This window comes from Daphnia magna, linkage group LG5 (genome assembly GCF_020631705.1).
Source record: "Daphnia magna isolate NIES linkage group LG5, ASM2063170v1.1, whole genome shotgun sequence".
Lineage (NCBI taxonomy): Eukaryota > Metazoa > Arthropoda > Branchiopoda > Diplostraca > Daphniidae > Daphnia > Daphnia magna.
This window is the reverse complement of record NC_059186.1, coordinates 92,038-115,504: the sequence shown is the minus strand read 5'-3', so window position 1 is coordinate 115,504 and position 23,467 is coordinate 92,038. Positions and strand designations below refer to the sequence as shown.

Here is a 23,467-nt window from a genome sequence, read left to right as displayed (position 1 = left end):
CGCAGCAGCTCCCGGTCGAGTCCCCGTTTTTATCGGCTGAATAGAAAAAGGAGTGCGGAGCAGTTTAGTCGGCCCATTCGAGTGGATTTCAGGGTCTCGTACTTATCTTTTATACGTTTTCTTATTTTATATGCTGTGTCGCAAAACTTGACGTCATGTTGTAGAGGAGATAACGCGGAGATTAACAAAGGGGTCATGTCAATTATCGGCTCAACGATAAAGGAACGCGGAGCAATCTAAGAGCGACTCGAAGTTTTGGGAGATTTTTTTTCAGAGAGATGGCGCGTCGGTCATGAAGATAGGGAAAAATCAGGCCGCGAAGTTGTTTTCAAGGCGGGGCTTTGTGCGTCGCCTGGCAACGGACTGGTTTTTCCACAGGCCGTTTGAGGTTGTCAACATGGTCTCACTACATATGTATTAAGGTCACACTTGATGCACCTCACACAGCGTTGCCAAACTATATCAATTTTTGATTTATTATTTTTTTTTCCCTATTTTTTTTTAGTCTGCTTCGAGTCGCGACTTTCCTTATTGCTCTAGAACGAGCAATATGTTTTCTTTTCGTTAACATTAACATTAGGCAACTAAAAAAAATATTACTTTTAATATTTAATATTCAGGATTAAATTTTTTTATTTTTTACAGGTCATGCAAAACCATTCGTCAGCCACATTTACAGGACAATCATTAACGCACATTTTGTGGTACCATTTGTTGTAACCCTTTTTATCACATCCGATGAACTCCAAGCATTTTTTCTCTCACCCTTTTCTGCGACAGGTACAAAACAGATTTTCTGTTTCGACAGTCTCATGAGATCTCGTGGCACGACTTTGAATGGATGGAAATGGAGTCATGCATGCCAAATTTTATTTCCCTAACTTGTAAAATGATGAAACACCACACGAAAAATGAGTTCCGTCTCCTTTTTACTACCCAAAAACCGCTTCCGTGTTTAACACAGAGCTTACGGGGAAACGGCTTTAGCGAAAATCACTGCCGTTAGTTATCTTTAATCCCCTCCTCTTCCGTTTTTGTCTTATATTAAAGAGCTAATTCTCTTCTACAAACCCAGTAAAACATTTTTGGAAGGGGGAATTAGTTTTAAAGTTATTAGATTTTATATACAGCCCATATTTCCTGAAATTTTCTAAATATTGGTCTTATAGTTTTTCATTTACATGTTAAAAACCATAAATGAAGTTAGTGCGCTAACAGAACTGTTTTCGTTAATTTTTTAAACGGCTAGTCTAAAGAGAAAACCAATGACTAAATCGAAATCAGCGTTCAATTTCGATTATACCGTCTGATTTCTGGAGAATTTCAAGAGATGTCATTTTTGGCCGATTTTGACAAAAGTGGAAAGGCTATACCCTTCCCACTTTTTCATTTTTGACCAAATTTCAAATTTGGCTTAAAATACATGATTTAGATTCAGAATTGAATGAAAATCACGGAAATCAGGTTTATTTTTCTATTGGTCTTATAGTTTTTCATTTACATGTTAAAAACCATAAATGAAGTTGGTGCGCTAACAGTTTCGTAAATTTTTTAAACGGCTAGTCTAAAGAGAAAACCAATGACTAAATCGAAATCAGCGTTCAATTTCGATTATACCGTCTGATTTCTGGAGAATTTCAAGAGATGTCATTTTTGGCCGATTTTGACAAAAGTGGAAAGGCTATACCCTTCCCACTTTTTCATTTTTGACCAAATTTCAAATTTGGCTTAAAATACATGATTTAGATTCAGAATTGAATGAAAATCACGGAAATCAGGTTTATTTTTCTATTGGTCTTATAGTTTTTCATTTACATGTTAAAAACCATAAATGAAGTTGGTGCGCTAACAGTTTCGTTAATTTTTTAAACGGCTAGTCTAAAGAGAAAACCAATGACTAAATCGAAATCAGCGTTCAATTTCGATTATACCGTCTGATTTCTGGAGAATTTCAAGAGATGTCATTTTTGGCCGATTTTGACAAAAGTGGAAAGGCTATACCCTTCCCACTTTTTCATTTTTGACCAAATTTCAAATTTGGCTTAAAATACATGATTTAGATTCAGAATTGAATGAAAATCACGGAAATCAGGTTTATTTTTCTATTGGTCTTATAGTTTTTCATTTACATGTTAAAAACCATAAATGAAGTTGGTGCGCTAACAGTTTCGTTAATTTTTTTAACGGCTAGTCTAAAGAGAAAACCAATGACTAAATCGAAATCAGCGTTCAATTTCGATTATACCGTCTGATTTCTGGAGAATTTCAAGAGATGTCATTTTTGGCCGATTTTGACAAAAGTGGAAAGGCTATACCCTTCCCACTTTTTCATTTTTGACCAAATTTCAAATTTGGCTTAAAATACATGATTTAGATTCAGAATTGAATGAAAATCACGGAAATCAGGTTTATTTTTCTATTGGTCTTATAGTTTTTCATTTACATGTTAAAAACCATAAATGAAGTTGGTGCGCTAACAGAACTGTTTTCGTTAATTTTTTAAACGGCTAGTCTAAAGAGAAAACCAATGACTAAATCGAAATCAGCGTTCAATTTCGATTATACCGTCTGATTTCTGGAGAATTTCAAGAGATGTCATTTTTGGCCGATTTTGACAAAAGTGGAAAGGCTATACCCTTCCCACTTTTTCATTTTTGACCAAATTTCATATTTGGCTTAAAATACATGATTTAGATTCAGAATTGAATGAAAATCACGGAAATCAGGTTTATTTTTCTATTGGTCTTATAGTTTTTCATTTACATGTTAAAAACCATAAATGAAGTTGGTGCGCTAACAGTTTCGTTAATTTTTTAAACGGCTAGTCTAAAGAGAAAACCAATGACTAAATCGAAATCAGCGTTCAATTTCGATTATACCGTCTGATTTCTGGAGAATTTCAAGAGATGTCATTTTTGGCCGATTTTGACAAAAGTGGAAAGGCTATACCCTTCCCACTTTTTCATTTTTGACCAAATTTCAAATTTGGCTTAAAATACATGATTTAGATTCAGAATTGAATGAAAATCACGGAAATCAGGTTTATTTTTCTATTGGTCTTATAGTTTTTCATTTACATGTTAAAAACCATAAATGAAGTTGGTGCGCTAACAGTTTCGTTAATTTTTTAAACGGCTAGTCTAAAGAGAAAACCAATGACTAAATCGAAATCAGCGTTCAATTTCGATTATACCGTCTGATTTCTGGAGAATTTCAAGAGATGTCATTTTTGGCCGATTTTGACAAAAGTGGAAAGGCTATACCCTTCCCACTTTTTCATTTTTGACCAAATTTCAAATTTGGCTTAAAATACATGATTTAGATTCAGAATTGAATGAAAATCACGGAAATCAGGTTTATTTTTCTATTGGTCTTATAGTTTTTCATTTACATGTTAAAAACCATAAATGAAGTTGGTGCGCTAACAGTTTCGTTAATTTTTTAAACGGCTAGTCTAAAGAGAAAACCAATGACTAAATCGAAATCAGCGTTCAATTTCGATTATACCGTCTGATTTCTGGAGAATTTCAAGAGATGTCATTTTTGGCCGATTTTGACAAAAGTGGAAAGGCTATACCCTTCCCACTTTTTCATTTTTGACCAAATTTCAAATTTGGCTTAAAATACATGATTTAGATTCAGAATTGAATGAAAATCACGGAAATCAGGTTTATTTTTCTATTGGTCTTATAGTTTTTCATTTACATGTTAAAAACCATAAATGAAGTTGGTGCGCTAACAGTTTCGTTAATTTTTTAAACGGCTAGTCTAAAGAGAAAACCAATGACTAAATCGAAATCAGCGTTCAATTTCGATTATACCGTCTGATTTCTGGAGAATTTCAAGAGATGTCATTTTTGGCCGATTTTGACAAAAGTGGAAAGGCTATACCCTTCCCACTTTTTCATTTTTGACCAAATTTCAAATTCGGCTGGCTTAAAATACATGATTTAGATTCAGAATTGAATGAAAATCACGGAAATCAGGTTTATTTTTCTATTGGTCTTATAGTTTTTCATTTACATGTTAAAAACCATAAATGAAGTTGGTGCGCTAACAGTTTCGTAAATTTTTTAAACGGCTAGTCTAAAGAGAAAACCAATGACTAAATCGAAATCAGCGTTCAATTTCGATTATACCGTCTGATTTCTGGAGAATTTCAAGAGATGTCATTTTTGGCCGATTTTGACAAAAGTGGAAAGGCTATACCCTTCCCACTTTTTCATTTTTGACCAAATTTCAAATTTGGCTTAAAATACATGATTTAGATTCAGAATTGAATGAAAATCACGGAAATCAGGTTTATTTTTCTATTGGTCTTATAGTTTTTCATTTACATGTTAAAAACCATAAATGAAGTTGGTGCGCTAACAGTTTCGTTAATTTTTTAAACGGCTAGTCTAAAGAGAAAACCAATGACTAAATCGAAATCAGCGTTCAATTTCGATTATACCGTCTGATTTCTGGAGAATTTCAAGAGATGTCATTTTTGGCCGATTTTGACAAAAGTGGAAAGGCTATACCCTTCCCACTTTTTCATTTTTGACCAAATTTCAAATTTGGCTTAAAATACATGATTTAGATTCAGAATTGAATGAAAATCACGGAAATCAGGTTTATTTTTCTATTGGTCTTATAGTTTTTCATTTACATGTTAAAAACCATAAATGAAGTTGGTGCGCTAACAGTTTCGTTAATTTTTTAAACGGCTAGTCTAAAGAGAAAACCAATGACTAAATCGAAATCAGCGTTCAAATTTCGATTATACCGTCTGATTTCTGGAGAATTTCAAGAGATTTCATTTTTGGCCGATTTTGACAAAAGTGGAAAGGCTATACCCTTCCCACTTTTTCATTTTTGACCAAATTTCAAATTTGGCTTAAAATACATAATTTAGATTCAGAATTGAATGAAAATCACGGAAATCAGGTTTATTTTTCTATTGGTCTTATAGTTTTTCATTTACATGTTAAAAACCATAAATGAAGTTGGTGCGCTAACAGTTTCGTAAATTTTTTAAACGGCTAGTCTAAAGAGAAAACCAATGACTAAATCGAAATCAGCGTTCAATTTCGATTATACCGTCTGATTTCTGGAGAATTTCAAGAGATGTCATTTTTGGCCGATTTTGACAAAAGTGGAAAGGCTATACCCTTCCCACTTTTTCATTTTTGACCAAATTTCAAATTTGGCTTAAAATACATGATTTAGATTCAGAATTGAATGAAAATCACGGAAATCAGGTTTATTTTTCTATTGGTCTTATAGTTTTTCATTTACATGTTAAAAACCATAAATGAAGTTGGTGCGCTAACAGTTTCGTTAATTTTTTAAACGGCTAGTCTAAAGAGAAAACCAATGACTAAATCGAAATCAGCGTTCAATTTCGATTATACCGTCTGATTTCTGGAGAATTTCAAGAGATGTCATTTTTGGCCGATTTTGACAAAAGTGGAAAGGCTATACCCTTCCCACTTTTTCATTTTTGACCAAATTTCAAATTTGGCTTAAAATACATGATTTAGATTCATAATTGAATGAAAATCACGGAAATCAGGTTTATTTTTCTATTGGTCTTATAGTTTTTCATTTACATGTTAAAAACTATAAATGAAGTTGGTGCGCTAACAGTTTCGTTAATTTTTTAAACGGCTAGTCTAAAGAGAAAACCAATGACTAAATCGAAATCAGCGTTCAATTTCGATTATACCGTCTGATTTCTGGAGAATTTCAAGAGATGTCATTTTTGGCCGATTTTGACAAAAGTGGAAAGGCTATACCCTTCCCACTTTTTCATTTTTGACCAAATTTCAAATTTGGCTTAAAATACATGATTTAGATTCAGAATTGAATGAAAATCACGGAAATCAGGTTTATTTTTCTATTGGTCTTATAGTTTTTCATTTACATGTTAAAAACCATAAATGAAGTTGGTGCGCTAACAGTTTCGTAAATTTTTTAAACGGCTAGTCTAAAGAGAAAACCAATGACTAAATCGAAATCAGCGTTCAATTTCGATTATACCGTCTGATTTCTGGAGAATTTCAAGAGATGTCATTTTTGGCCGATTTTGACAAAAGTGGAAAGGCTATACCCTTCCCACTTTTTCATTTTTGACCAAATTTCAAATTTGGCTTAAAATACATGATTTAGATTCAGAATTGAATGAAAATCACGGAAATCAGGTTTATTTTTCTATTGGTCTTATAGTTTTTCATTTACATGTTAAAAACCATAAATGAAGTTGGTGCGCTAACAGTTTCGTTAATTTTTTAAACGGCTAGTCTAAAGAGAAAACCAATGACTAAATCGAAATCAGCGTTCAATTTCGATTATACCGTCTGATTTCTGGAGAATTTCAAGAGATGTCATTTTTGGCCGATTTTGACAAAAGTGGAAAGGCTATACCCTTCCCACTTTTTCATTTTTGACCAAATTTCAAATTTGGCTTAAAATACATGATTTAGATTCAGAATTGAATGAAAATCACGGAAATCAGGTTTATTTTTCTATTGGTCTTATAGTTTTTCATTTACATGTTAAAAACCATAAATGAAGTTGGTGCGCTAACAGTTTCGTTAATTTTTTAAACGGCTAGTCTAAAGAGAAAACCAATGACTAAATCGAAATCAGCGTTCAATTTCGATTATACCGTCTGATTTCTGGAGAATTTCAAGAGATGTCATTTTTGGCCGATTTTGACAAAAGTGGAAAGGCTATACCCTTCCCACTTTTTCATTTTTAACCAAATTTCAAAATTGGCTTAAAATACATGATTTAGATTCAGAATTGAATGAAAATCACGGAAATCAGGTTTATTTTTCTATTGGTCTTATAGTTTTTCATTTACATGTTAAAAACCATAAATGAAGTTGGTGCGCTAACAGTTTCGTTAATTTTTTAAACGGCTAGTCTAAAGAGAAAACCAATGACTAAATCGAAATCAGCGTTCAATTTCGATTATACCGTCTGATTTCTGGAGAATTTCAAGAGATGTCATTTTTGGCCGATTTTGACAAAAGTGGAAAGGCTATACCCTTCCCACTTTTTCATTTTTGACCAAATTTCAAATTTGGCTTAAAATACATGATTTAGATTCAGAATTGAATGAAAATCACGGAAATCAGGTTTATTTTTCTATTGGTCTTATAGTTTTTCATTTACATGTTAAAAACCATAAATGAAGTTGGTGCGCTAACAGTTTCGTTAATTTTTTAAACGGCTAGTCTAAAGAGAAAACCAATGACTAAATCGAAATCAGCGTTCAATTTCGATTATACCGTCTGATTTCTGGAGAATTTCAAGAGATGTCATTTTTGGCCGATTTTGACAAAAGTGGAAAGGCTATACCCTTCCCACTTTTTCATTTTTGACCAAATTTCAAATTTGGCTTAAAATACATGATTTAGATTCAGAATTGAATGAAAATCACGGAAATCAGGTTTATTTTTCTATTGGTCTTATAGTTTTTCATTTACATGTTAAAAACCATAAATGAAGTTGGTGCGCTAACAGTTTCGTTAATTTTTTAAACGGCTAGTCTAAAGAGAAAACCAATGACTAAATCGAAATCAGCGTTCAATTTCGATTATACCGTCTGATTTCTGGAGAATTTCAAGAGATGTCATTTTTGGCCGATTTTGACAAAAGTGGAAAGGCTATACCCTTCCCACTTTTTCATTTTTGACCAAATTTCAAATTTGGCTTAAAATACATGATTTAGATTCAGAATTGAATGAAAATCACGGAAATCAGGTTTATTTTTCTATTGGTCTTATAGTTTTTCATTTACATGTTAAAAACCATAAATGAAGTTGGTGCGCTAACAGTTTCGTTAATTTTTTAAACGGCTAGTCTAAAGAGAAAACCAATGACTAAATCGAAATCAGCGTTCAATTTCGATTATACCGTCTGATTTCTGGAGAATTTCAAGAGATGTCATTTTTGGCCGATTTTGACAAAAGTGGAAAGGCTATACCCTTCCCACTTTTTCATTTTTGACCAAATTTCAAATTTGGCTTAAAATACATGATTTAGATTCAGAATTGAATGAAAATCACGGAAATCAGGTTTATTTTTCTATTGGTCTTATAGTTTTTCATTTACATGTTAAAAACCATAAATGAAGTTGGTGCGCTAACAGTTTCGTTAATTTTTTAAACGGCTAGTCTAAAGAGAAAACCAATGACTAAATCGAAATCAGCGTTCAATTTCGATTATACCGTCTGATTTCTGGAGAATTTCAAGAGATGTCATTTTTGGCCGATTTTGACAAAAGTGGAAAGGCTATACCCTTCCCACTTTTTCATTTTTGACCAAATTTCAAATTTGGCTTAAAATACATGATTTAGATTCAGAATTGAATGAAAATCACGGAAATCAGGTTTATTTTTCTATTGGTCTTATAGTTTTTCATTTACATGTTAAAAACCATAAATGAAGTTGGTGCGCTAACAGTTTCGTTAATTTTTTAAACGGCTAGTCTAAAGAGAAAACCAATGACTAAATCGAAATCAGCGTTCAATTTCGATTATACCGTCTGATTTCTGGAGAATTTCAAGAGATGTCATTTTTGGCCGATTTTGACAAAAGTGGAAAGGCTATACCCTTCCCACTTTTTCATTTTTGACCAAATTTCAAATTTGGCTTAAAATACATGATTTAGATTCAGAATTGAATGAAAATCACGGAAATCAGGTTTATTTTTCTATTGGTCTTATAGTTTTTCATTTACATGTTAAAAACCATAAATGAAGTTGGTGCGCTAACAGTTTCGTTAAATTTTTTAAACGGCTAGTCTAAAGAGAAAACCAATGACTAAATCGAAATCAGCGTTCAATTTCGATTATACCGTCTGATTTCTGGAGAATTTCAAGAGATGTCATTTTTGGCCGATTTTGACAAAAGTGGAAAGGCTATACCCTTCCCACTTTTTCATTTTTGACCAAATTTCAAATTTGGCTTAAAATACATGATTTAGATTCAGAATTGAATGAAAATCACGGAAATCAGGTTTATTTTTCTATTGGTCTTATAGTTTTTCATTTACATGTTAAAAACCATAAATGAAGTTGGTGCGCTAACAGTTTCGTTAATTTTTTAAACGGCTAGTCTAAAGAGAAAACCAATGACTAAATCGAAATCAGCGTTCAATTTCGATTATACCGTCTGATTTCTGGAGAATTTCAAGAGATGTCATTTTTGGCCGATTTTGACAAAAGTGGAAAGGCTATACCCTTCCCACTTTTTCATTTTTGACCAAATTTCAAATTTGGCTTAAAATACATGATTTAGATTCAGAATTGAATGAAAATCACGGAAATCAGGTTTATTTTTCTATTGGTCTTATAGTTTTTCATTTACATGTTAAAAACCATAAATGAAGTTGGTGCGCTAACAGTTTCGTTAATTTTTTAAACGGCTAGTCTAAAGAGAAAACCAATGACTAAATCGAAATCAGCGTTCAATTTCGATTATACCGTCTAATTTCTGGAGAATTTCAAGAGATGTCATTTTTGGCCGATTTTGACAAAAGTGGAAAGGCTATACCCTTCCCACTTTTTCATTTTTGACCAAATTTCAAATTTGGCTTAAAATACATGATTTAGATTCAGAATTGAATGAAAATCACGGAAATCAGGTTTATTTTTCTATTGGTCTTATAGTTTTTCATTTACATGTTAAAAACCATAAATGAAGTTGGTGCGCTAACAGTTTCGTTAATTTTTTAAACGGCTAGTCTAAAGAGAAAACCAATGACTAAATCGAAATCAGCGTTCAATTTCGATTATACCGTCTGATTTCTGGAGAATTTCAAGAGATGTCATTTTTGGCCGATTTTGACAAAAGTGGAAAGGCTATACCCTTCCCACTTTTTCATTTTTGACCAAATTTCAAATTTGGCTTAAAATACATGATTAAGATTCAGAATTGAATGAAAATCACGGAAATCAGGTTTATTTTTCTATTGGTCTTATAGTTTTTCATTTACATGTTAAAAACCATAAATGAAGTTGGTGCGCTAACAGTTTCGTTAATTTTTTAAACGGCTAGTCTAAAGAGAAAACCAATGACTAAATCGAAATCAGCGTTCAATTTCGATTATACCGTCTGATTTCTGGAGAATTTCAAGAGATGTCATTTTTGGCCGATTTTGACAAAAGTGGAAAGGCTATACCCTTCCCACTTTTTCATTTTTGACCAAATTTCAAATTTGGCTTAAAATACATGATTTAGATTCAGAATTGAATGAAAATCACGGAAATCAGGTTTATTTTTCTATTGGTCTTATAGTTTTTCATTTACATGTTAAAAACCATAAATGAAGTTGGTGCGCTAACAGTTTCGTTAATTTTTTAAACGGCTAGTCTAAAGAGAAAACCAATGACTAAATCGAAATCAGCGTTCAATTTCGATTATACCGTCTGATTTCTGGAGAATTTCAAGAGATGTCATTTTTGGCCGATTTTGACAAAAGTGGAAAGGCTATACCCTTCCCACTTTTTCATTTTTGACCAAATTTCAAATTTGGCTTAAAATACATGATTAAGATTCAGAATTGAATGAAAATCACGGAAATCAGGTTTATTTTTCTATTGGTCTTATAGTTTTTCATTTACATGTTAAAAACCATAAATGAAGTTGGTGCGCTAACAGTTTCGTAAATTTTTTAAACGGCTAGTCTAAAGAGAAAACCAATGACTAAATCGAAATCAGCGTTCAATTTCGATTATACCGTCTGATTTCTGGAGAATTTCAAGAGATGTCATTTTTGGCCGATTTTGACAAAAGTGGAAAGGCTATACCCTTCCCACTTTTTCATTTTTGACCAAATTTCAAATTTGGCATAAAATACATGATTTAGATTCAGAATTGAATGAAAATCACGGAAATCAGGTTTATTGTTCTATTGGTCTTATAGTTTTTCATTTACATGTTAAAAACCATAAATGAAGTTGGTGCGCTAACAGTTTCGTAAATTTTTTAAACGGCTAGTCTAAAGAGAAAACCAATGACTAAATCGAAATCAGCGTTCAATTTCGATTATACCGTCTAATTTTTGGAGAATTTCAAGAGATGTCATTTTTGGCCGATTTTGAGAAAAGTGGAAAGGCTATACCCTTCCCACTTTTTCATTTTTTACCAAATTTCAAATTTGGCTTAAAATACATGATTTAGATTCAGAATTGAATGAAAATCACGGAAATCAGGTTTATTTTTCTATTGGTCTTATAGTTTTTCATTTACATGTTAAAAACCATAAATGAAGTTGGTGCGCTAACAGTTTCGTTAATTTTTTAAACGGCTAGTCTAAAGAGAAAACCAATGACTAAATCGAAATCAGCGTTCAATTTCGATTATACCGTCTGATTTCTGGAGAATTTCAAGAGATGTCATTTTTGGCCGATTTTGACAAAAGTGGAAAGGCTATACCCTTCCCACTTTTTCATTTTTGACCAAATTTCAAATTTGGCTTAAAATACATGATTTAGATTCAGAATTGAATGAAAATCACGGAAATCAGGTTTATTTTTCTATTGGTCTTATAGTTTTTCATTTACATGTTAAAAACCATAAATGAAGTTGGTGCGCTAACAGTTTCGTTAATTTTTTAAACGGCTAGTCTAAAGAGAAAACCAATGACTAAATCGAAATCAGCGTTCAATTTCGATTATACCGTCTGATTTCTGGAGAATTTCAAGAGATGTCATTTTTGGCCGATTTTGACAAAAGTGGAAAGGCTATACCCTTCCCACTTTTTCATTTTTGACCAAATTTCAAATTTGGCATAAAATACATGATTTAGATTCAGAATTGAATGAAAATCACGGAAATCAGGTTTATTGTTCTATTGGTCTTATAGTTTTTCATTTACATGTTAAAAACCATAAATGAAGTTGGTGCGCTAACAGTTTCGTAAATTTTTTAAACGGCTAGTCTAAAGAGAAAACCAATGACTAAATCGAAATCAGCGTTCAATTTCGATTATACCGTCTAATTTTTGGAGAATTTCAAGAGATGTCATTTTTGGCCGATTTTGAGAAAAGTGGAAAGGCTATACCCTTCCCACTTTTTCATTTTTTACCAAATTTCAAATTTGGCTTAAAATACATGATTTAGATTCAGAATTGAATGAAAATCACGGAAATCAGGTTTATTTTTCTATTGGTCTTATAGTTTTTCATTTACATGTTAAAAACCATAAATGAAGTTGGTGCGCTAACAGTTTCGTTAATTTTTTAAACGGCTAGTCTAAAGAGAAAACCAATGACTAAATCGAAATCAGCGTTCAATTTCGATTATACCGTCTGATTTCTGGAGAATTTCAAGAGATGTCATTTTTGGCCGATTTTGACAAAAGTGGAAAGGCTATCATACCCTTCCCACTTTTTCATTTTTGACCAAATTTCAAATTTGGCTTAAAATACATGATTTAGATTCAGAATTGAATGAAAATCACGGAAATCAGGTTTATTTTTCTATTGGTCTTATAGTTTTTCATTTACATGTTAAAAACCATAAATGAAGTTGGTGCGCTAACAGTTTCGTAAATTTTTTAAACGGCTAGTCTAAAGAGAAAACCAATGACTAAATCGAAATCAGCGTTCAATTTCGATTATACCGTCTGATTTCTGGAGAATTTCAAGAGATGTCATTTTTGGCCGATTTTGACAAAAGTGGAAAGGCTATACCCTTCCCACTTTTTCATTTTTGACCAAATTTCAAATTTGGCTTAAAATACATGATTTAGATTCAGAATTGAATGAAAATCACGGAAATCAGGTTTATTTTTCTATTGGTCTTATAGTTTTTCATTTACATGTTAAAAACCATAAATGAAGTTGGTGCGCTAACAGTTTCGTTAATTTTTTAAACGGCTAGTCTAAAGAGAAAACCAATGACTAAATTGAAATCAGCGTTCAATTTCGATTATACCGTATGATTTCTGGAGAATTTCAAGAGATGTCATTTTTGGCCGATTTTGACAAAAGTGGAAAGGAAACCGCTTGCTCTTCCGGCAAAACAGACTCCGTATACATGTCCTATGAGGCGTGCGCTGATCATCAACGCCTTCATCCCGCCTTCCCACTTTTGTCAAAATCGGCCAAAAATGACATCTCTTGAAATTCTCCAAAAATCAGACGGCATAATCGAAATTGAACGCTGATTTCAATTTAGTCATTGGTTTTCTCTTTAGACTAGACGGAATCACTTTGCCTCATTATTCACCTGTTCTTGTAGCAAAAACATAAAAATACTGGATCTTGGCATGTAGGTAAAACTTTTTATTATTACCTAGGCAACCATATGTATGCTGCTGAATCTTCAAATCAATGTAAAACTCGGTAAATTCAGTGCAACTTCCAACTTATTAAGAGCCCACAGTTTGCCACAAGCTAACAGCCAGCATGACCGCATGACCGCATGGCCAACAAGACCATGACAAGACTAACTTCTTCTGCTACTACGTTTAACGTTGTGCTTTTTACCCGGGAGAAGTAAAAATTTTTAGCTAATTTTAATTTTAATGGCAGAGGTGAAACTTTATAGCATTTTCATTTCAGACGATTAAACTGTGTATTCTCATGTGGTATTTATTTATAATAATATAAGAAAAGGAAGTGATAAAATCCAAGAAATTTCAAGAAATATTTCGTTTAATCCCGAGAAGCATACTTCCAATAGTTCCGCCAAAATGAAGTTGCTGTGTCGAAAGAAGGATCCCACATTCCAGTGTATTCCGAAAATGCTGACGGTAGTGTGAAAGTAGGACCAGAGTACGTCGACCATGGGTAAGCAAGTACGGCACCGGAAGGACCAGGATAACCAGGGAAGCCAGGTCGACCTCGAGGTCCAACAGGGCCCCGATATCCTGGAGCACCGGGATCGCCTTTAGGTCCGACTGGGCCTATAGCTCCAGGGCTACCATGATTTCCAGGATTGCCGGCTTTACCTTCAGGTCCAACAGGTCCTGGACCTCCAGGATAGCCACGAGGTCCTGCAGAACCTGGGAGACCATCTTTTCCTGGCTCGCCATCTTCTCCCGAATCACCTTTTTACATAATTGTTTGAATTTTCACAAAATCAATGGTATTTAATCGGAGTTAACTAATTATCTAGAATTATCTTTACCTTTTTCACCTGAAGCACCACGAAGTCCGTCGTTGCCAGGCTTACCAGGAGCACCAGGGGCTCCATCTTTGCCAGGAACGGAATAGCCTGGTGGGCCAATCGGACCTTTCGGACCCGGAGGACCAGCAACATAGCTCGGTGAACCGGGTGATCCATCTTTCCCTGGAATTCCAGCGGGTCCTTGAAGTCCAGTCTCTCCTTTCTGCCCAGCTTTGCCTGGAAAACCATCTAGTCCAGGCTTGCCGGGATATCCTTGGAGCCCTATAGGGCCTTGTGGACCAACGGGGCCGGGTTGGCCCACTGCTCCATCTTTGCCAGGTTGTCCCGGTAGGCCTGGGGGTCCGACAACCTTAGAATGGACAGTATAGCCTGGTGATCCTGGTTCGCCTTTAGGTCCTTGGGGCCCAGGATATCCGTCTTTGCCTGGGGCTCCAGGTAGGCCAGAATAGACATTTTTGCCAGGCTCTCCGTTCTCGCCTTTGCTACCAGGTTCTCCCTTCTCTCCGTCATCGCCCTGTTCGCCTTTCTCTCCTGGAGCACCATGTTTGCCATCTTTACCAGCTGGACCAGGCGCTCCATGTTTGCCAGGAGCTCCTGGGGCTCCAGTATCTCCTTTAGATCCAGGATATCCAGGAGTGCCCGGAGGACCAGCAGGACCCTTCAACCATGGAAGATGGTCGTACAAGCTCTCCCATTGCTTCTGAATGTTTTCGTTGTTTTTGTAGGTAGTTGCCGTGGTTCCGTACGGGTTTAGAGAAGCCCACTGCTTCTTGGTGATGGGAAGCTGACCACTGTTGTTTGTTTTGTATTGTGGAGTAGCAAAAGCAAAGACTGCAAAAAGTAGAATAATGGCCTGTCGATCGCGAACATAATAAAATCGGTGTAATGTTTTTAATCATTTGCTTTCTTAATTTTTAAATTTCAGAAGGATGACAGAATGTCAAAGTTTACCGGAGCTCGCATTTTCCCTTCCTACTGGGTTAGTTTCAGTTGAAGAAACTCAGTGCACTCGAAATTACCTGAAAAGCGCGTAGACCATATCGTGTAACAAATGGATAGGTTACAGAGGGCTAATGAGACATTAATTACTTCTAAAAGATGTGGTTACCTTGTCTTGTTTAGAGACACCTTGTTGTTCAATTGCATCGGTCTTAGCACTGTTTTTTTACTCCAGAGTACATTCTTTTAAATACCTGGATTCTAGTGCAGAAAAGGGGAGGTGATTATTAAAAAAAAAAGAAAGTTTCTTCTTTTACCTGTGAAATGTTTCAGCATCTCCAAAGAGAATGTTTCTCTTACGCATTGCACCTGGGGTAAAACTTTTTCTAGTAAATCGAATTTCGTACGACAAATGAAATGACATTTAAATTTTAATCTAACAAGGCATTAACAATTCGTTTTTCATCATTTGAACAAAATACCGATAATAAAAAGCAAGTACCCATCCGAAAATAAGCATTCTTTTACGTAGCACTTTTCAACATCGGTATTCGAGACACGGAACAGTGATAAGCTCAGCCATCTACAGTATTTTTATTTTTCAAAAAGAAACGAATGTTTGGGCATCATCTACAGTGTCTACGGTAAATTTACAGGGTTAACTTACCATTGAAGATGAAATATATTTAACATTGATCAGCCATTTTCTAAGTTTTTATAAGTGACCCTATTCCACAATTGTCTATTTGCATTCACAAATCTCTTTTTCAACTCCCAGAGCAATTTATTTCTAGGAAAAGGCATTGGATTTGTTGCCAAGAGAACTTCATCATTTCAGACACTTGAACATGTGGTACTCGGTCACTACGACATCTGTGTATCGACGTTTAACCAACTCGTTTTCGACGTTTGGCTACTTGTTAAAACTTGGGCAAACCCTAGAGGTAAAATAGAGCCTCAGATAGAAAGCAATTAAAAAAAGTAAAATTTGATACGTGGTGGTGGTTCCTATTGATGTACTAAAGATTGGTTTAGTCATTCAGACTTTTTCATTATTATATGCTAATAGCAAATTACGCAACATCCAAAATTGAACGAAGTTGCAGTCTAAAGATGGAAAGTGATGAAACGTGACAAACGAGGTTGTTGGGCAGATCGAATCTGGCAATTTAGCGAACTCGGTTCTTTTTCATGATGTGATATTATGCAATAATGGTAGCACTCTGTACTGCTAGCGGGTCCCGTTTCACAGCATAAAACAGAAACGATGAAAGTAAATTTCCTGCAGGAAAACTCGACAGAAAGCCAGAAAAATTGGGGGAAAAAAACTAAATCTTCTTTTTGAACTTTAAACGTGAAATCCGTGCACAATTCTATGGATGCTTGCTTCAGGCTGATGTGGCAATAGCATAATCATGTACACAACTTTCGAAATCAAAATGTGTATCAAAGGCTTCGGGTTAAATACTAATTCGCCTTGGATCTGCGTAATAACGTGTCTAAAGGAAGATAGATTACGTGAGTAAGCTTTAGCATCCTAGAGCTAGGGCGTCGTGCCGCCAAATAACAGGTTCTCTGGAACAATTGCTTTCCAGTTCAAGACATCTGAAGTGGTCAAATTCGATTTTTTTTTTTTTTTTTTTTTTAATTCAAATAAACACCAAGTTTACTTTAGAAATAATTTTGAAAAAGGGAACCTTTTTACCCTGCTGAGTTGCGGTATTGTTCTTCATACACCAATTAATTGGTTGTACTGGGAAATAAACTGCAAAAGTTCAACATCAATCGTTGTTTCGAAAAAAATTTATACTCGAAATAGTAAAACAAACTTTCTCCTCCCACCTATATTTAATCTACAGTATATTGCAAGAATGTTACCCCTTCAATTAAACTGCATTAGATATTAAGTACGACCATAGAAACTAGACGAGTGGTTACGATGAAGACTTACTAAATATTTTTGCATGTGTGACAAACGATGGGCCTCTACTCTCTCTCTTTCCTAAAGATATTTCAGTTAAGTAATAGATTAATGTAAAGATAAATTGTACTTGAATGTTTCCTCACCAAATTTCCACTCTCCACCACTTCCAACGCAGAATTACATTAAGGCCTTGAAAAAATTACGAAGTTCAGCAGCTTCTTTCCTCATGTCATCCTCTTCACGCCAATCAATTTTGGGACCTTTGTCGTGATTTTTCAGCTCGACATAAACCTGGTCGTTTTCCTTGAAATCGTTTGGGCGTCGGGGCAATATGTGTACATGCACGTGCTGTATGGTCACCAGAAAAAAAATTTAACGCAAAAGAAAATTTTAGTTTGGAACAATGAGCCAGCAAAAAAAATTTTAATAAACAAATAAAAATAAAAAAATGTTACGCCCTAACCTGAATACTTTGCCCAGCATCAGGACCGTCTTGAATGTCAACATTGGAGGAAGACACGCCGTGGAAAAGCTCCATGCCGCGCTGAACTCTCTGTGACGTCAAGAACAAATCGGCCAATTCATCTGCCTTCATGTCTGGTATTCTTTTGGATGGCTTTAAAGGGATAACCAGCACGTCTGGATGCAAAAAAATGAATCAAAAATGAATAAATTTAATTGAATTCAATACAATAAAGAGAGGAAAAGATACAATATCTTACGTCCGGGAACGACACACTTCCGGTTGACAAAAGCCACAGAGTGTCGACTTTGGTAGAAAACTGCCCAACCTCTAACAGTAACCTGTCCAAATACGAATACCGCATCCTCCTCAGGTAAAGAGAGAGGTAAAGACGGGGACACGCAGGTAGGTTGATGGTAGATTTCATGCCGACGGTGGGTAAAAACGGGCATTTCGCGTCGCACTTTATTCAGGTATTCTAAATCTATCATAGCCAAAGCCAAGCTTGTCCCTTCTCGGCATTGAGCTATCACTGTTCCCCAAGGATCAATAACCTGACAAAACAATAAATTTAGACCTGAATTGTAGGTATGGGTAAAAGGAAAAAGTTCGGTAGATATACGTACCATGGCATGTCCGTAGGATGAGCGCTTGCTATTGTGAATACCTGTCTGGGCAGCGGCGACGACATAGCATTGTGTCTCAATGGCTCGAGCCCTCAACAGGGTTTCCCAGTGGGCCAGGCCGGTAGCCACCGTAAAAGCTGATGGATAAGTAATGATGTCGGCTCCCATGTGGGCTAGTGACAGACTGAATTCAGGAAATCTAACATCGTAACACTAAAGAATTTGGTTGTGACTGAGTCTGTCGATGGAAAAAGGCGCCAAAGAAATACTTACAATTCCCAAACCGATCTTGCCGACGGGCGACTCAACAAGTAAGGCAACAGATCCTCCTTTCTCAATATAGTCAGACTCTTTCAATTTGATTTTCTTCTCCGGAATTTCGACGTCGAAAAGATGTGTCTTGTCGTAACGTCCAGCTATTTTCCCATCTGAATCAATTACTAAATGGGTGTTGTACATTTTACCACCTAAACTGCACTAAGCCAAACAATTTGCAATTGTGGTATTTTACTAGTACAAAGTAACAAAAATGTTTTTTTTACTCTATTGTGGAATCCACCTATAGAAATCCAGATGTGATTTTGCACTGCAAGTTCGCAGTAGCTCTTGATTAATGGTCCGTCTATATTCTCGGCCAACTCCAATGACTGGGCATGTGATTCAGCTATATAGTCACATGCCTCTGGTAGGAAAATTACCTAGTGAAAATGTTTGATCAATGAATATGTCTGGTTTGATTTATTATTTATTGAGTACTTTTGCACCAAGGGTACTGGCTTCTTGGATTTGTTTCTTGGTAATGGCAAAATTTTCTGCCTTATCTGATGTTGCTGTCATTTGTGCAATTGCAACTAAAGATTGTTTCACTACATGAAATGAAATTTTTAGACACATACGAGTCATAAAGAAATTATAGTTTAGCAGATTTTCATTACTTGAATCGATCATTTTGACAGTGGTTGAATACGTTCTTTGAAACGAAACTGACAAAGCGCTGGTTGCACTGTTGTTACGAGCAGAAAATATTAAAAGGGCACTAGTCTGATTTGTAACAAGACTCAACTGTTTAGGAAATATGCATCTACAAAATAAATGCATGGATAAATTGAGAATAAATTTGTTTCTTTCTCAGCAAATGCAACCGTGACGACAAGATGTTTACCTTTAGATAGGCCATCTGCTGGAAATTTTTGAAGTCTTTCAGAAAGAATAGAAAAAATATATGGTCGCCACCACGTGTTTTGAGTTATTCCAGTACTTCCACATTTCTCTTGACGTTCAAAATGGAAGTAGTAATTAAACGGGAACTGACCGAAGATGCATTAAAAAGTCGCTTGGGAACGTGTCAAAAATGTGGTGCGCATGAAGCAAGATACACCTGTCCTCGCTGTGAATTCCGATCATGTTGCTTGCAATGTGTTAATCTCCATAAAAAAGAATTTGATTGCAATGGAATTCGAGACAAAACTCGATTCAAACCCGTGTCACAATTTACAGAACTAGATCTGCTGAGCGGTAAGAGAAAGAAATTACCCGCGTTATGCCTAACTGACTTATTTTGTTACTGTAGATTATCGTCTATTGGAAGAAGCAGGCCGATCTGTTGAAGCCTACAACAGAGATGTCATCAAAAGAAATACTAGAATGAATAAGGAGCTGCCAACGGTATTTTTAAAGCTACCAATCAACGTCATTAATTTGAGATAACAAAAACTTTTAACAACAGCATCTCCATCGTTTAAGGTGTGCTGCAGCCCAGCGTGGTATCACTCTTAGATTTCTACCCCCAAATTTCACCCGCCACAAGTTCAACACTACCTACCTTGACTGGAAATCAAAGAAAATTGATTGGAAAGTGGAGTGGAAGTTTACCTGGATTGATGTAAATACTGTTGAAAATCGGTAACTATAAACATTTCATCATATAATCTGTACTCACAAAAAGAGCATGAAGTTTTAATTCTCATTAAATATAGAGTTTCAGAAAATGAGAATCTGCATAATGTTTTCAAAAAAACTATAGAAGCCAATCCTAAGTATCTGTCATTAAGTGAAGCTGAATTTAAGAATGTGCATATATTCCTTGCAGCAGAGCATTCACCAGGTCAAAATGGAAGGTACTGGTTTTTGGTTCTAGCATCGATTTATAACTTAAGCGACTATTTTCTGCTTAATTTCCAGGTTTCACCAAATTAGTCTGGACAAAACTTTGTCAGACAATCTCAAGGGAACTGTTATTGTTGAACATCCCATCTTCCACGTTGTATTAGACCCACAAGATCGATACCCCTTGATCGGTACTCCACTCAGAGTCCGAGAGCCAAGGATAAAATGCAAAAAGGAGCCCTCTCCCCACGGCGACAATGATGAATCATCTGGCAAAAAGCAAAAATTAACATTTTTTGACGTCTCAGATGGGGAAGAACAGAGTGATTCGTAATGAGGAATACTTATTCCGTTTCGTGTTTGTTTATTCGAGTACAAGATGGGACACTAAAGATCGAAGTTTGCCAATGGTTCATACTCGATAGAGAACAGAAAGAGACCAACAAGAAAAACCACCACCTTCATCCCGTTTAACTTTCGTAAATAACTGTTTCGACACTACAAGCTGAACAACAGTGAATAACGCAGGGATGAAAATGTGATTGTTAAATCCAAGTAAAATTGTGAAATAGAGGAGATTGTCCCGTAAAGCTAAAAGCTAATCCTTACGTTTTTAAAATACGATAATAAGCAAGAAACGGGCAATCAAACTTCGTTTCTCTCACCAAGTTGCCAAACAGAAAACACTATACAATGCACAGATACACAACTGAAGTGGTTCGAACGTGACAAGACCAGTTCTAAGTTTCTGCTGGCGCTTCCAGCATTTCGAGAAGAAAGGATTCAATAGGTGTGTCTCCAATTAGTTTGAAAAAGAACAGGTGCTCGAGACATTTGAGGCCGATAGAACGAAGAGCAGGAAGACGTAGAAGTAGTTTCGCGAAACGGCCTGGCTCATCGGCATAATTGGTTCGGGTGTATTCTTCCAACGTGGCGTACACTTTTTCACGTAGAGCTTCCACTTGCGACACAGACTTTAGTCCTTTGGGATCTGGTAAATATTGATTTTTATTTTTTTCGCTCTAAGAAGGGACGTGACTGATTTGTACCTGGATTGAACAAGATGATGGCTCTCAAACAACCGAGTTCTGCCAGATCAAGCTTCATTTCTCTCATCTTGGAAACGAGCTCTGTTAGAACGCGGTCAAAGATCGATCCTACGCCAGCCTGGTGAGCCGAGTTCCTAAACGATGAATTGAATTTCATGAACTTCCTTCTTTGAAATAGAAGTCTAAGTTAAGCTTTAAAACAATATAACACTATTGGTTTACGTTAATCCCTAAACCAGGGAGGGGCCCGGCCAAACAATAACACAAAGTAAACTAACCGGTGGATAACGAGGCCAGTAGCGAGGACGATACCATCCTTGACTCCAACAGAGCGATGAGAGAACGCGGCAATCAAGAGTTCATTCCAACCTGTTATTTTAGACCATCAAAAAATTAAGTTAATTCATTTATTTTTGATAAACTGCTTTTGCGTATTAGAAATAATATTACCGGCTCGAAGAAGAACGACTTGGTCATCGAGGGGCAATTCCGTAAAATGGGGGATGTGCTTGGCCCATTCAACCAACTGGAAAAGTTGTTTATCTGTGGCGGCACATATATTGCCTAAAGCGGCAGTGGCGGAATTCACCTGGGGCTCGTCCTTGCACTCGACACGTTTCTCCGCTTCCAGAACTCGATCGATGGGCATGTCACCTTGTCCGCCTAAAAAACCAAAATCTCGTTTATCACATCTGCTACATACTTCTGCACCTCAGTATCACTTAAACACACCACTTGTAGCATCCATATCCATTTCTCCTTTTTCTTTGTTGCGTTGTCTTTCTTCCTGGACGGCTTCTCGCTTCATGCCCATCTGCAGGCATTTCTGGTAACGACAATATTGGCACCGATTTCTCTGGCGTTTGTCAATCAAGCACTGACGATCTTCACGGCAAGCATACGTCAAATCTTTCCTGACTGTCCTCTTAAAAAACCCTTTACATCCTGTTAGAAAATAAAAAAATAATTAACAATTCCAAAATGATAACAAAGAAACTTATTATTAATTAGGAGTACCTTCGCAGCTGTACACCCCATAATGTTTACCACTTGCTCTGTCACCACATATGCTGCACAGGTGCTTGGAGTTGCTGAGTGGGTGGTTAGGTGGATAATGTCCAGACTTGGAGCCATTGGAATTGTTTAAGTAACCCGAGTGGCCTATGGTGAAGGACGGCTGAGGCAAACTGAAACCCAATCCAGACCTATCATCATCAGATGATCTTTGTTGGTGATTCAATATCATGAGTGAATGTAAGTAGAACCTTGGACTGGTGGGGCTGTTTCCTCCTCCCACACTCCCAGGGCTGAAGCCAGCCATCAATGTGGCCGTGTCAGGTTTCATGTCGATCGGCGACTGAGGTCCTAGGCTCGACATGGTTCAATCTATCAGAGAAAAAAACACATTTCAATCGATTCCTAAACAATTATATAGTGGCTCGCGCACTCTCACCTATTAGGTTGTCACCTTAAGGGGAAGAAACACTTTCACTACTACGACCTCGATTTCCTTTGATCGATCAAAGATACTTAAAATTCTGCAATCTGTTACCAAGTTAAAATGAAATTCCAAAAAGAGATGTATAAAGATATCGAAATTGTGGTGTAGAGTGAAATCTAAACGTCTGTTTACGAAATGAGGTTAAATTGACGAACATCGGGTGGTCACACGTATTGGGAACTTGCCTCCATGGCGGTCCGACTGTATCTGGCTGTAGACAACCAGCGCCATTGGCGGCCGACGAAGAGCTCCTAACAAAAAAGTTTTGGTTTACTAATAATGTCTAGCGCTCGAGGCTGCGCCATCTGCTAGTACGACGAGAGTGAAAGTTGCGTCGCGTCAAAAGGTGAAAAATATATAATATTTATAAATGCAGCTGAGCGGCGAAATTTTCTGAATTCTAGTATACTTTTTTAAAAATGTAATACTAAAGTAACTTAATCATAAGCTTTAATAAGCTTGATACATGTATTCTGAACATTGCAGCTTTACTAGAAAAACAACGCGACGCATGACTGAATCACGCAAGGAAGGCCTTGAAAGTTTTCAAGGCCGCGGCGGCTTCAAGTCACGCTGGCATAGGCTGGCTACACTATTTATGTTCTTTCACCGTCGTTTTCCACTCCCGCTTATACAATATGAAAAACTGTACCATGCAAACAGGGTGAGATTACGACGCTTTTCGTTTTCTTTGGTAAAAAGCGTCAGCCAAGCGACGAGAAAGGT

General features: G+C 36.0%; 3 protein-coding genes and 1 long non-coding RNA gene across 11 annotated transcripts; 2 read left to right on the top strand and 2 right to left on the bottom strand.

Annotated features, from left to right (window-relative positions):
- Nucleotides 1-33: 33 nt before the first annotated feature.
- On the top strand, nt 34-920 carry LOC123472250. Its single transcript, XR_006646596.1, has 3 exons — nt 34-93; nt 646-704; nt 781-920. It is a non-coding gene; the product is annotated as an uncharacterized LOC123472250 (long non-coding RNA).
- Nucleotides 921-13,559: 12,639 nt separating this feature from the next.
- Nucleotides 13,560-19,261, bottom strand: LOC116922451 (nitrilase and fragile histidine triad fusion protein NitFhit). 5 transcript variants are annotated; one of them, XM_045173578.1, is made up of 11 exons: nt 19,021-19,261; nt 18,842-18,951; nt 18,628-18,783; nt 18,359-18,562; nt 18,086-18,298; nt 17,719-18,013; nt 17,460-17,635; nt 17,140-17,344; nt 16,068-17,074; nt 15,740-16,010; nt 15,555-15,655 (listed from the first exon to the last, which is right to left on the bottom strand). In XM_045173578.1, exons 1-8 carry the CDS (start codon nt 19,181-19,183, stop codon nt 17,174-17,176), a joined length of 1,488 nt encoding a protein of 495 aa, XP_045029513.1. In that variant the 5' UTR covers nt 19,184-19,261; the 3' UTR covers nt 15,555-15,655; nt 15,740-16,010; nt 16,068-17,074; nt 17,140-17,173. The 5 variants fall into 5 exon arrangements, with proteins under 5 accessions (XP_045029514.1, XP_045029513.1, XP_032784707.2 ...); XM_032928816.2 differs by having other exon boundaries at nt 15,740-17,074; nt 19,021-19,088; nt 19,149-19,234; XM_032928815.2 differs by having other exon boundaries at nt 15,740-17,074.
- Nucleotides 19,262-19,282: 21 nt separating this feature from the next.
- Nucleotides 19,283-20,583, top strand: LOC116922458 (box C/D snoRNA protein 1). Its single transcript, XM_032928828.2, has 5 exons — nt 19,283-19,600; nt 19,656-19,750; nt 19,812-19,987; nt 20,062-20,202; nt 20,267-20,583. The coding sequence occupies exons 1-5, from the start codon at nt 19,369-19,371 to the stop codon at nt 20,523-20,525; spliced, it is 903 nt and encodes a 300-aa protein (XP_032784719.2). The 5' UTR covers nt 19,283-19,368; the 3' UTR covers nt 20,526-20,583.
- On the bottom strand, nt 20,539-22,992 carry LOC116922455 (retinoic acid receptor RXR). Of its 4 annotated transcripts, none has more exons than XM_032928823.2 (9): nt 22,874-22,992; nt 22,694-22,785; nt 22,506-22,626; nt 22,258-22,445; nt 21,973-22,185; nt 21,691-21,903; nt 21,519-21,609; nt 21,241-21,374; nt 20,539-21,182 (listed from the first exon to the last, which is right to left on the bottom strand). In XM_032928823.2, the coding sequence occupies exons 3-9, from the start codon at nt 22,616-22,618 to the stop codon at nt 20,932-20,934; spliced, it is 1,203 nt and encodes a 400-aa protein (XP_032784714.1). In that variant the 5' UTR covers nt 22,619-22,626; nt 22,694-22,785; nt 22,874-22,992; the 3' UTR covers nt 20,539-20,931. The 4 variants fall into 4 exon arrangements, with proteins under 4 accessions (XP_032784714.1, XP_032784716.1, XP_032784715.1 ...); XM_032928825.2 differs by having other exon boundaries at nt 22,258-22,427; XM_032928824.2 differs by having other exon boundaries at nt 22,897-22,946.
- Nucleotides 22,993-23,467: the final 475 nt, after the last annotated feature.

What these genes read in the sequence shown, in the direction of transcription:
- LOC116922451 (XM_032928815.2), bottom strand. Translation starts at nt 19,183, where the DNA reads ATGCATTTATTTTGTAGATGCATATTTCCTAAACAGTTGAGTCTTGTT. An exon ending in CATCCTACGGACATGCCATG is followed by an intron (nt 18,014 to 18,085) that starts GTACGTATATCT and finishes TTGTTTTGTCAG; the next exon opens with GTTATTGATCCTTGGGGAAC. An exon ending in GAAGTGTGTCGTTCCCGGAC is followed by an intron (nt 17,636 to 17,718) that starts GTAAGATATTGT and finishes TTTTGCATCCAG; the next exon opens with ACGTGCTGGTTATCCCTTTA.
- LOC116922458 (XM_032928828.2), top strand. Translation starts at nt 19,369, where the DNA reads ATGGAAGTAGTAATTAAACGGGAACTGACCGAAGATGCATTAAAAAGT. An exon ending in AGAACTAGATCTGCTGAGCG is followed by an intron (nt 19,601 to 19,655) that starts GTAAGAGAAAGA and finishes TTGTTACTGTAG; the next exon opens with ATTATCGTCTATTGGAAGAA. An exon ending in GTAAATACTGTTGAAAATCG is followed by an intron (nt 19,988 to 20,061) that starts GTAACTATAAAC and finishes CATTAAATATAG; the next exon opens with AGTTTCAGAAAATGAGAATC.
- LOC116922455 (XM_032928823.2), bottom strand. Translation starts at nt 22,618, where the DNA reads ATGTCGAGCCTAGGACCTCAGTCGCCGATCGACATGAAACCTGACACG. An exon ending in ACTGGCCTCGTTATCCACCG is followed by an intron (nt 21,375 to 21,518) that starts GTTAGTTTACTT and finishes TTCATCGTTTAG; the next exon opens with GAACTCGGCTCACCAGGCTG. An exon ending in CATCATCTTGTTCAATCCAG is followed by an intron (nt 21,183 to 21,240) that starts GTACAAATCAGT and finishes AATATTTACCAG; the next exon opens with ATCCCAAAGGACTAAAGTCT.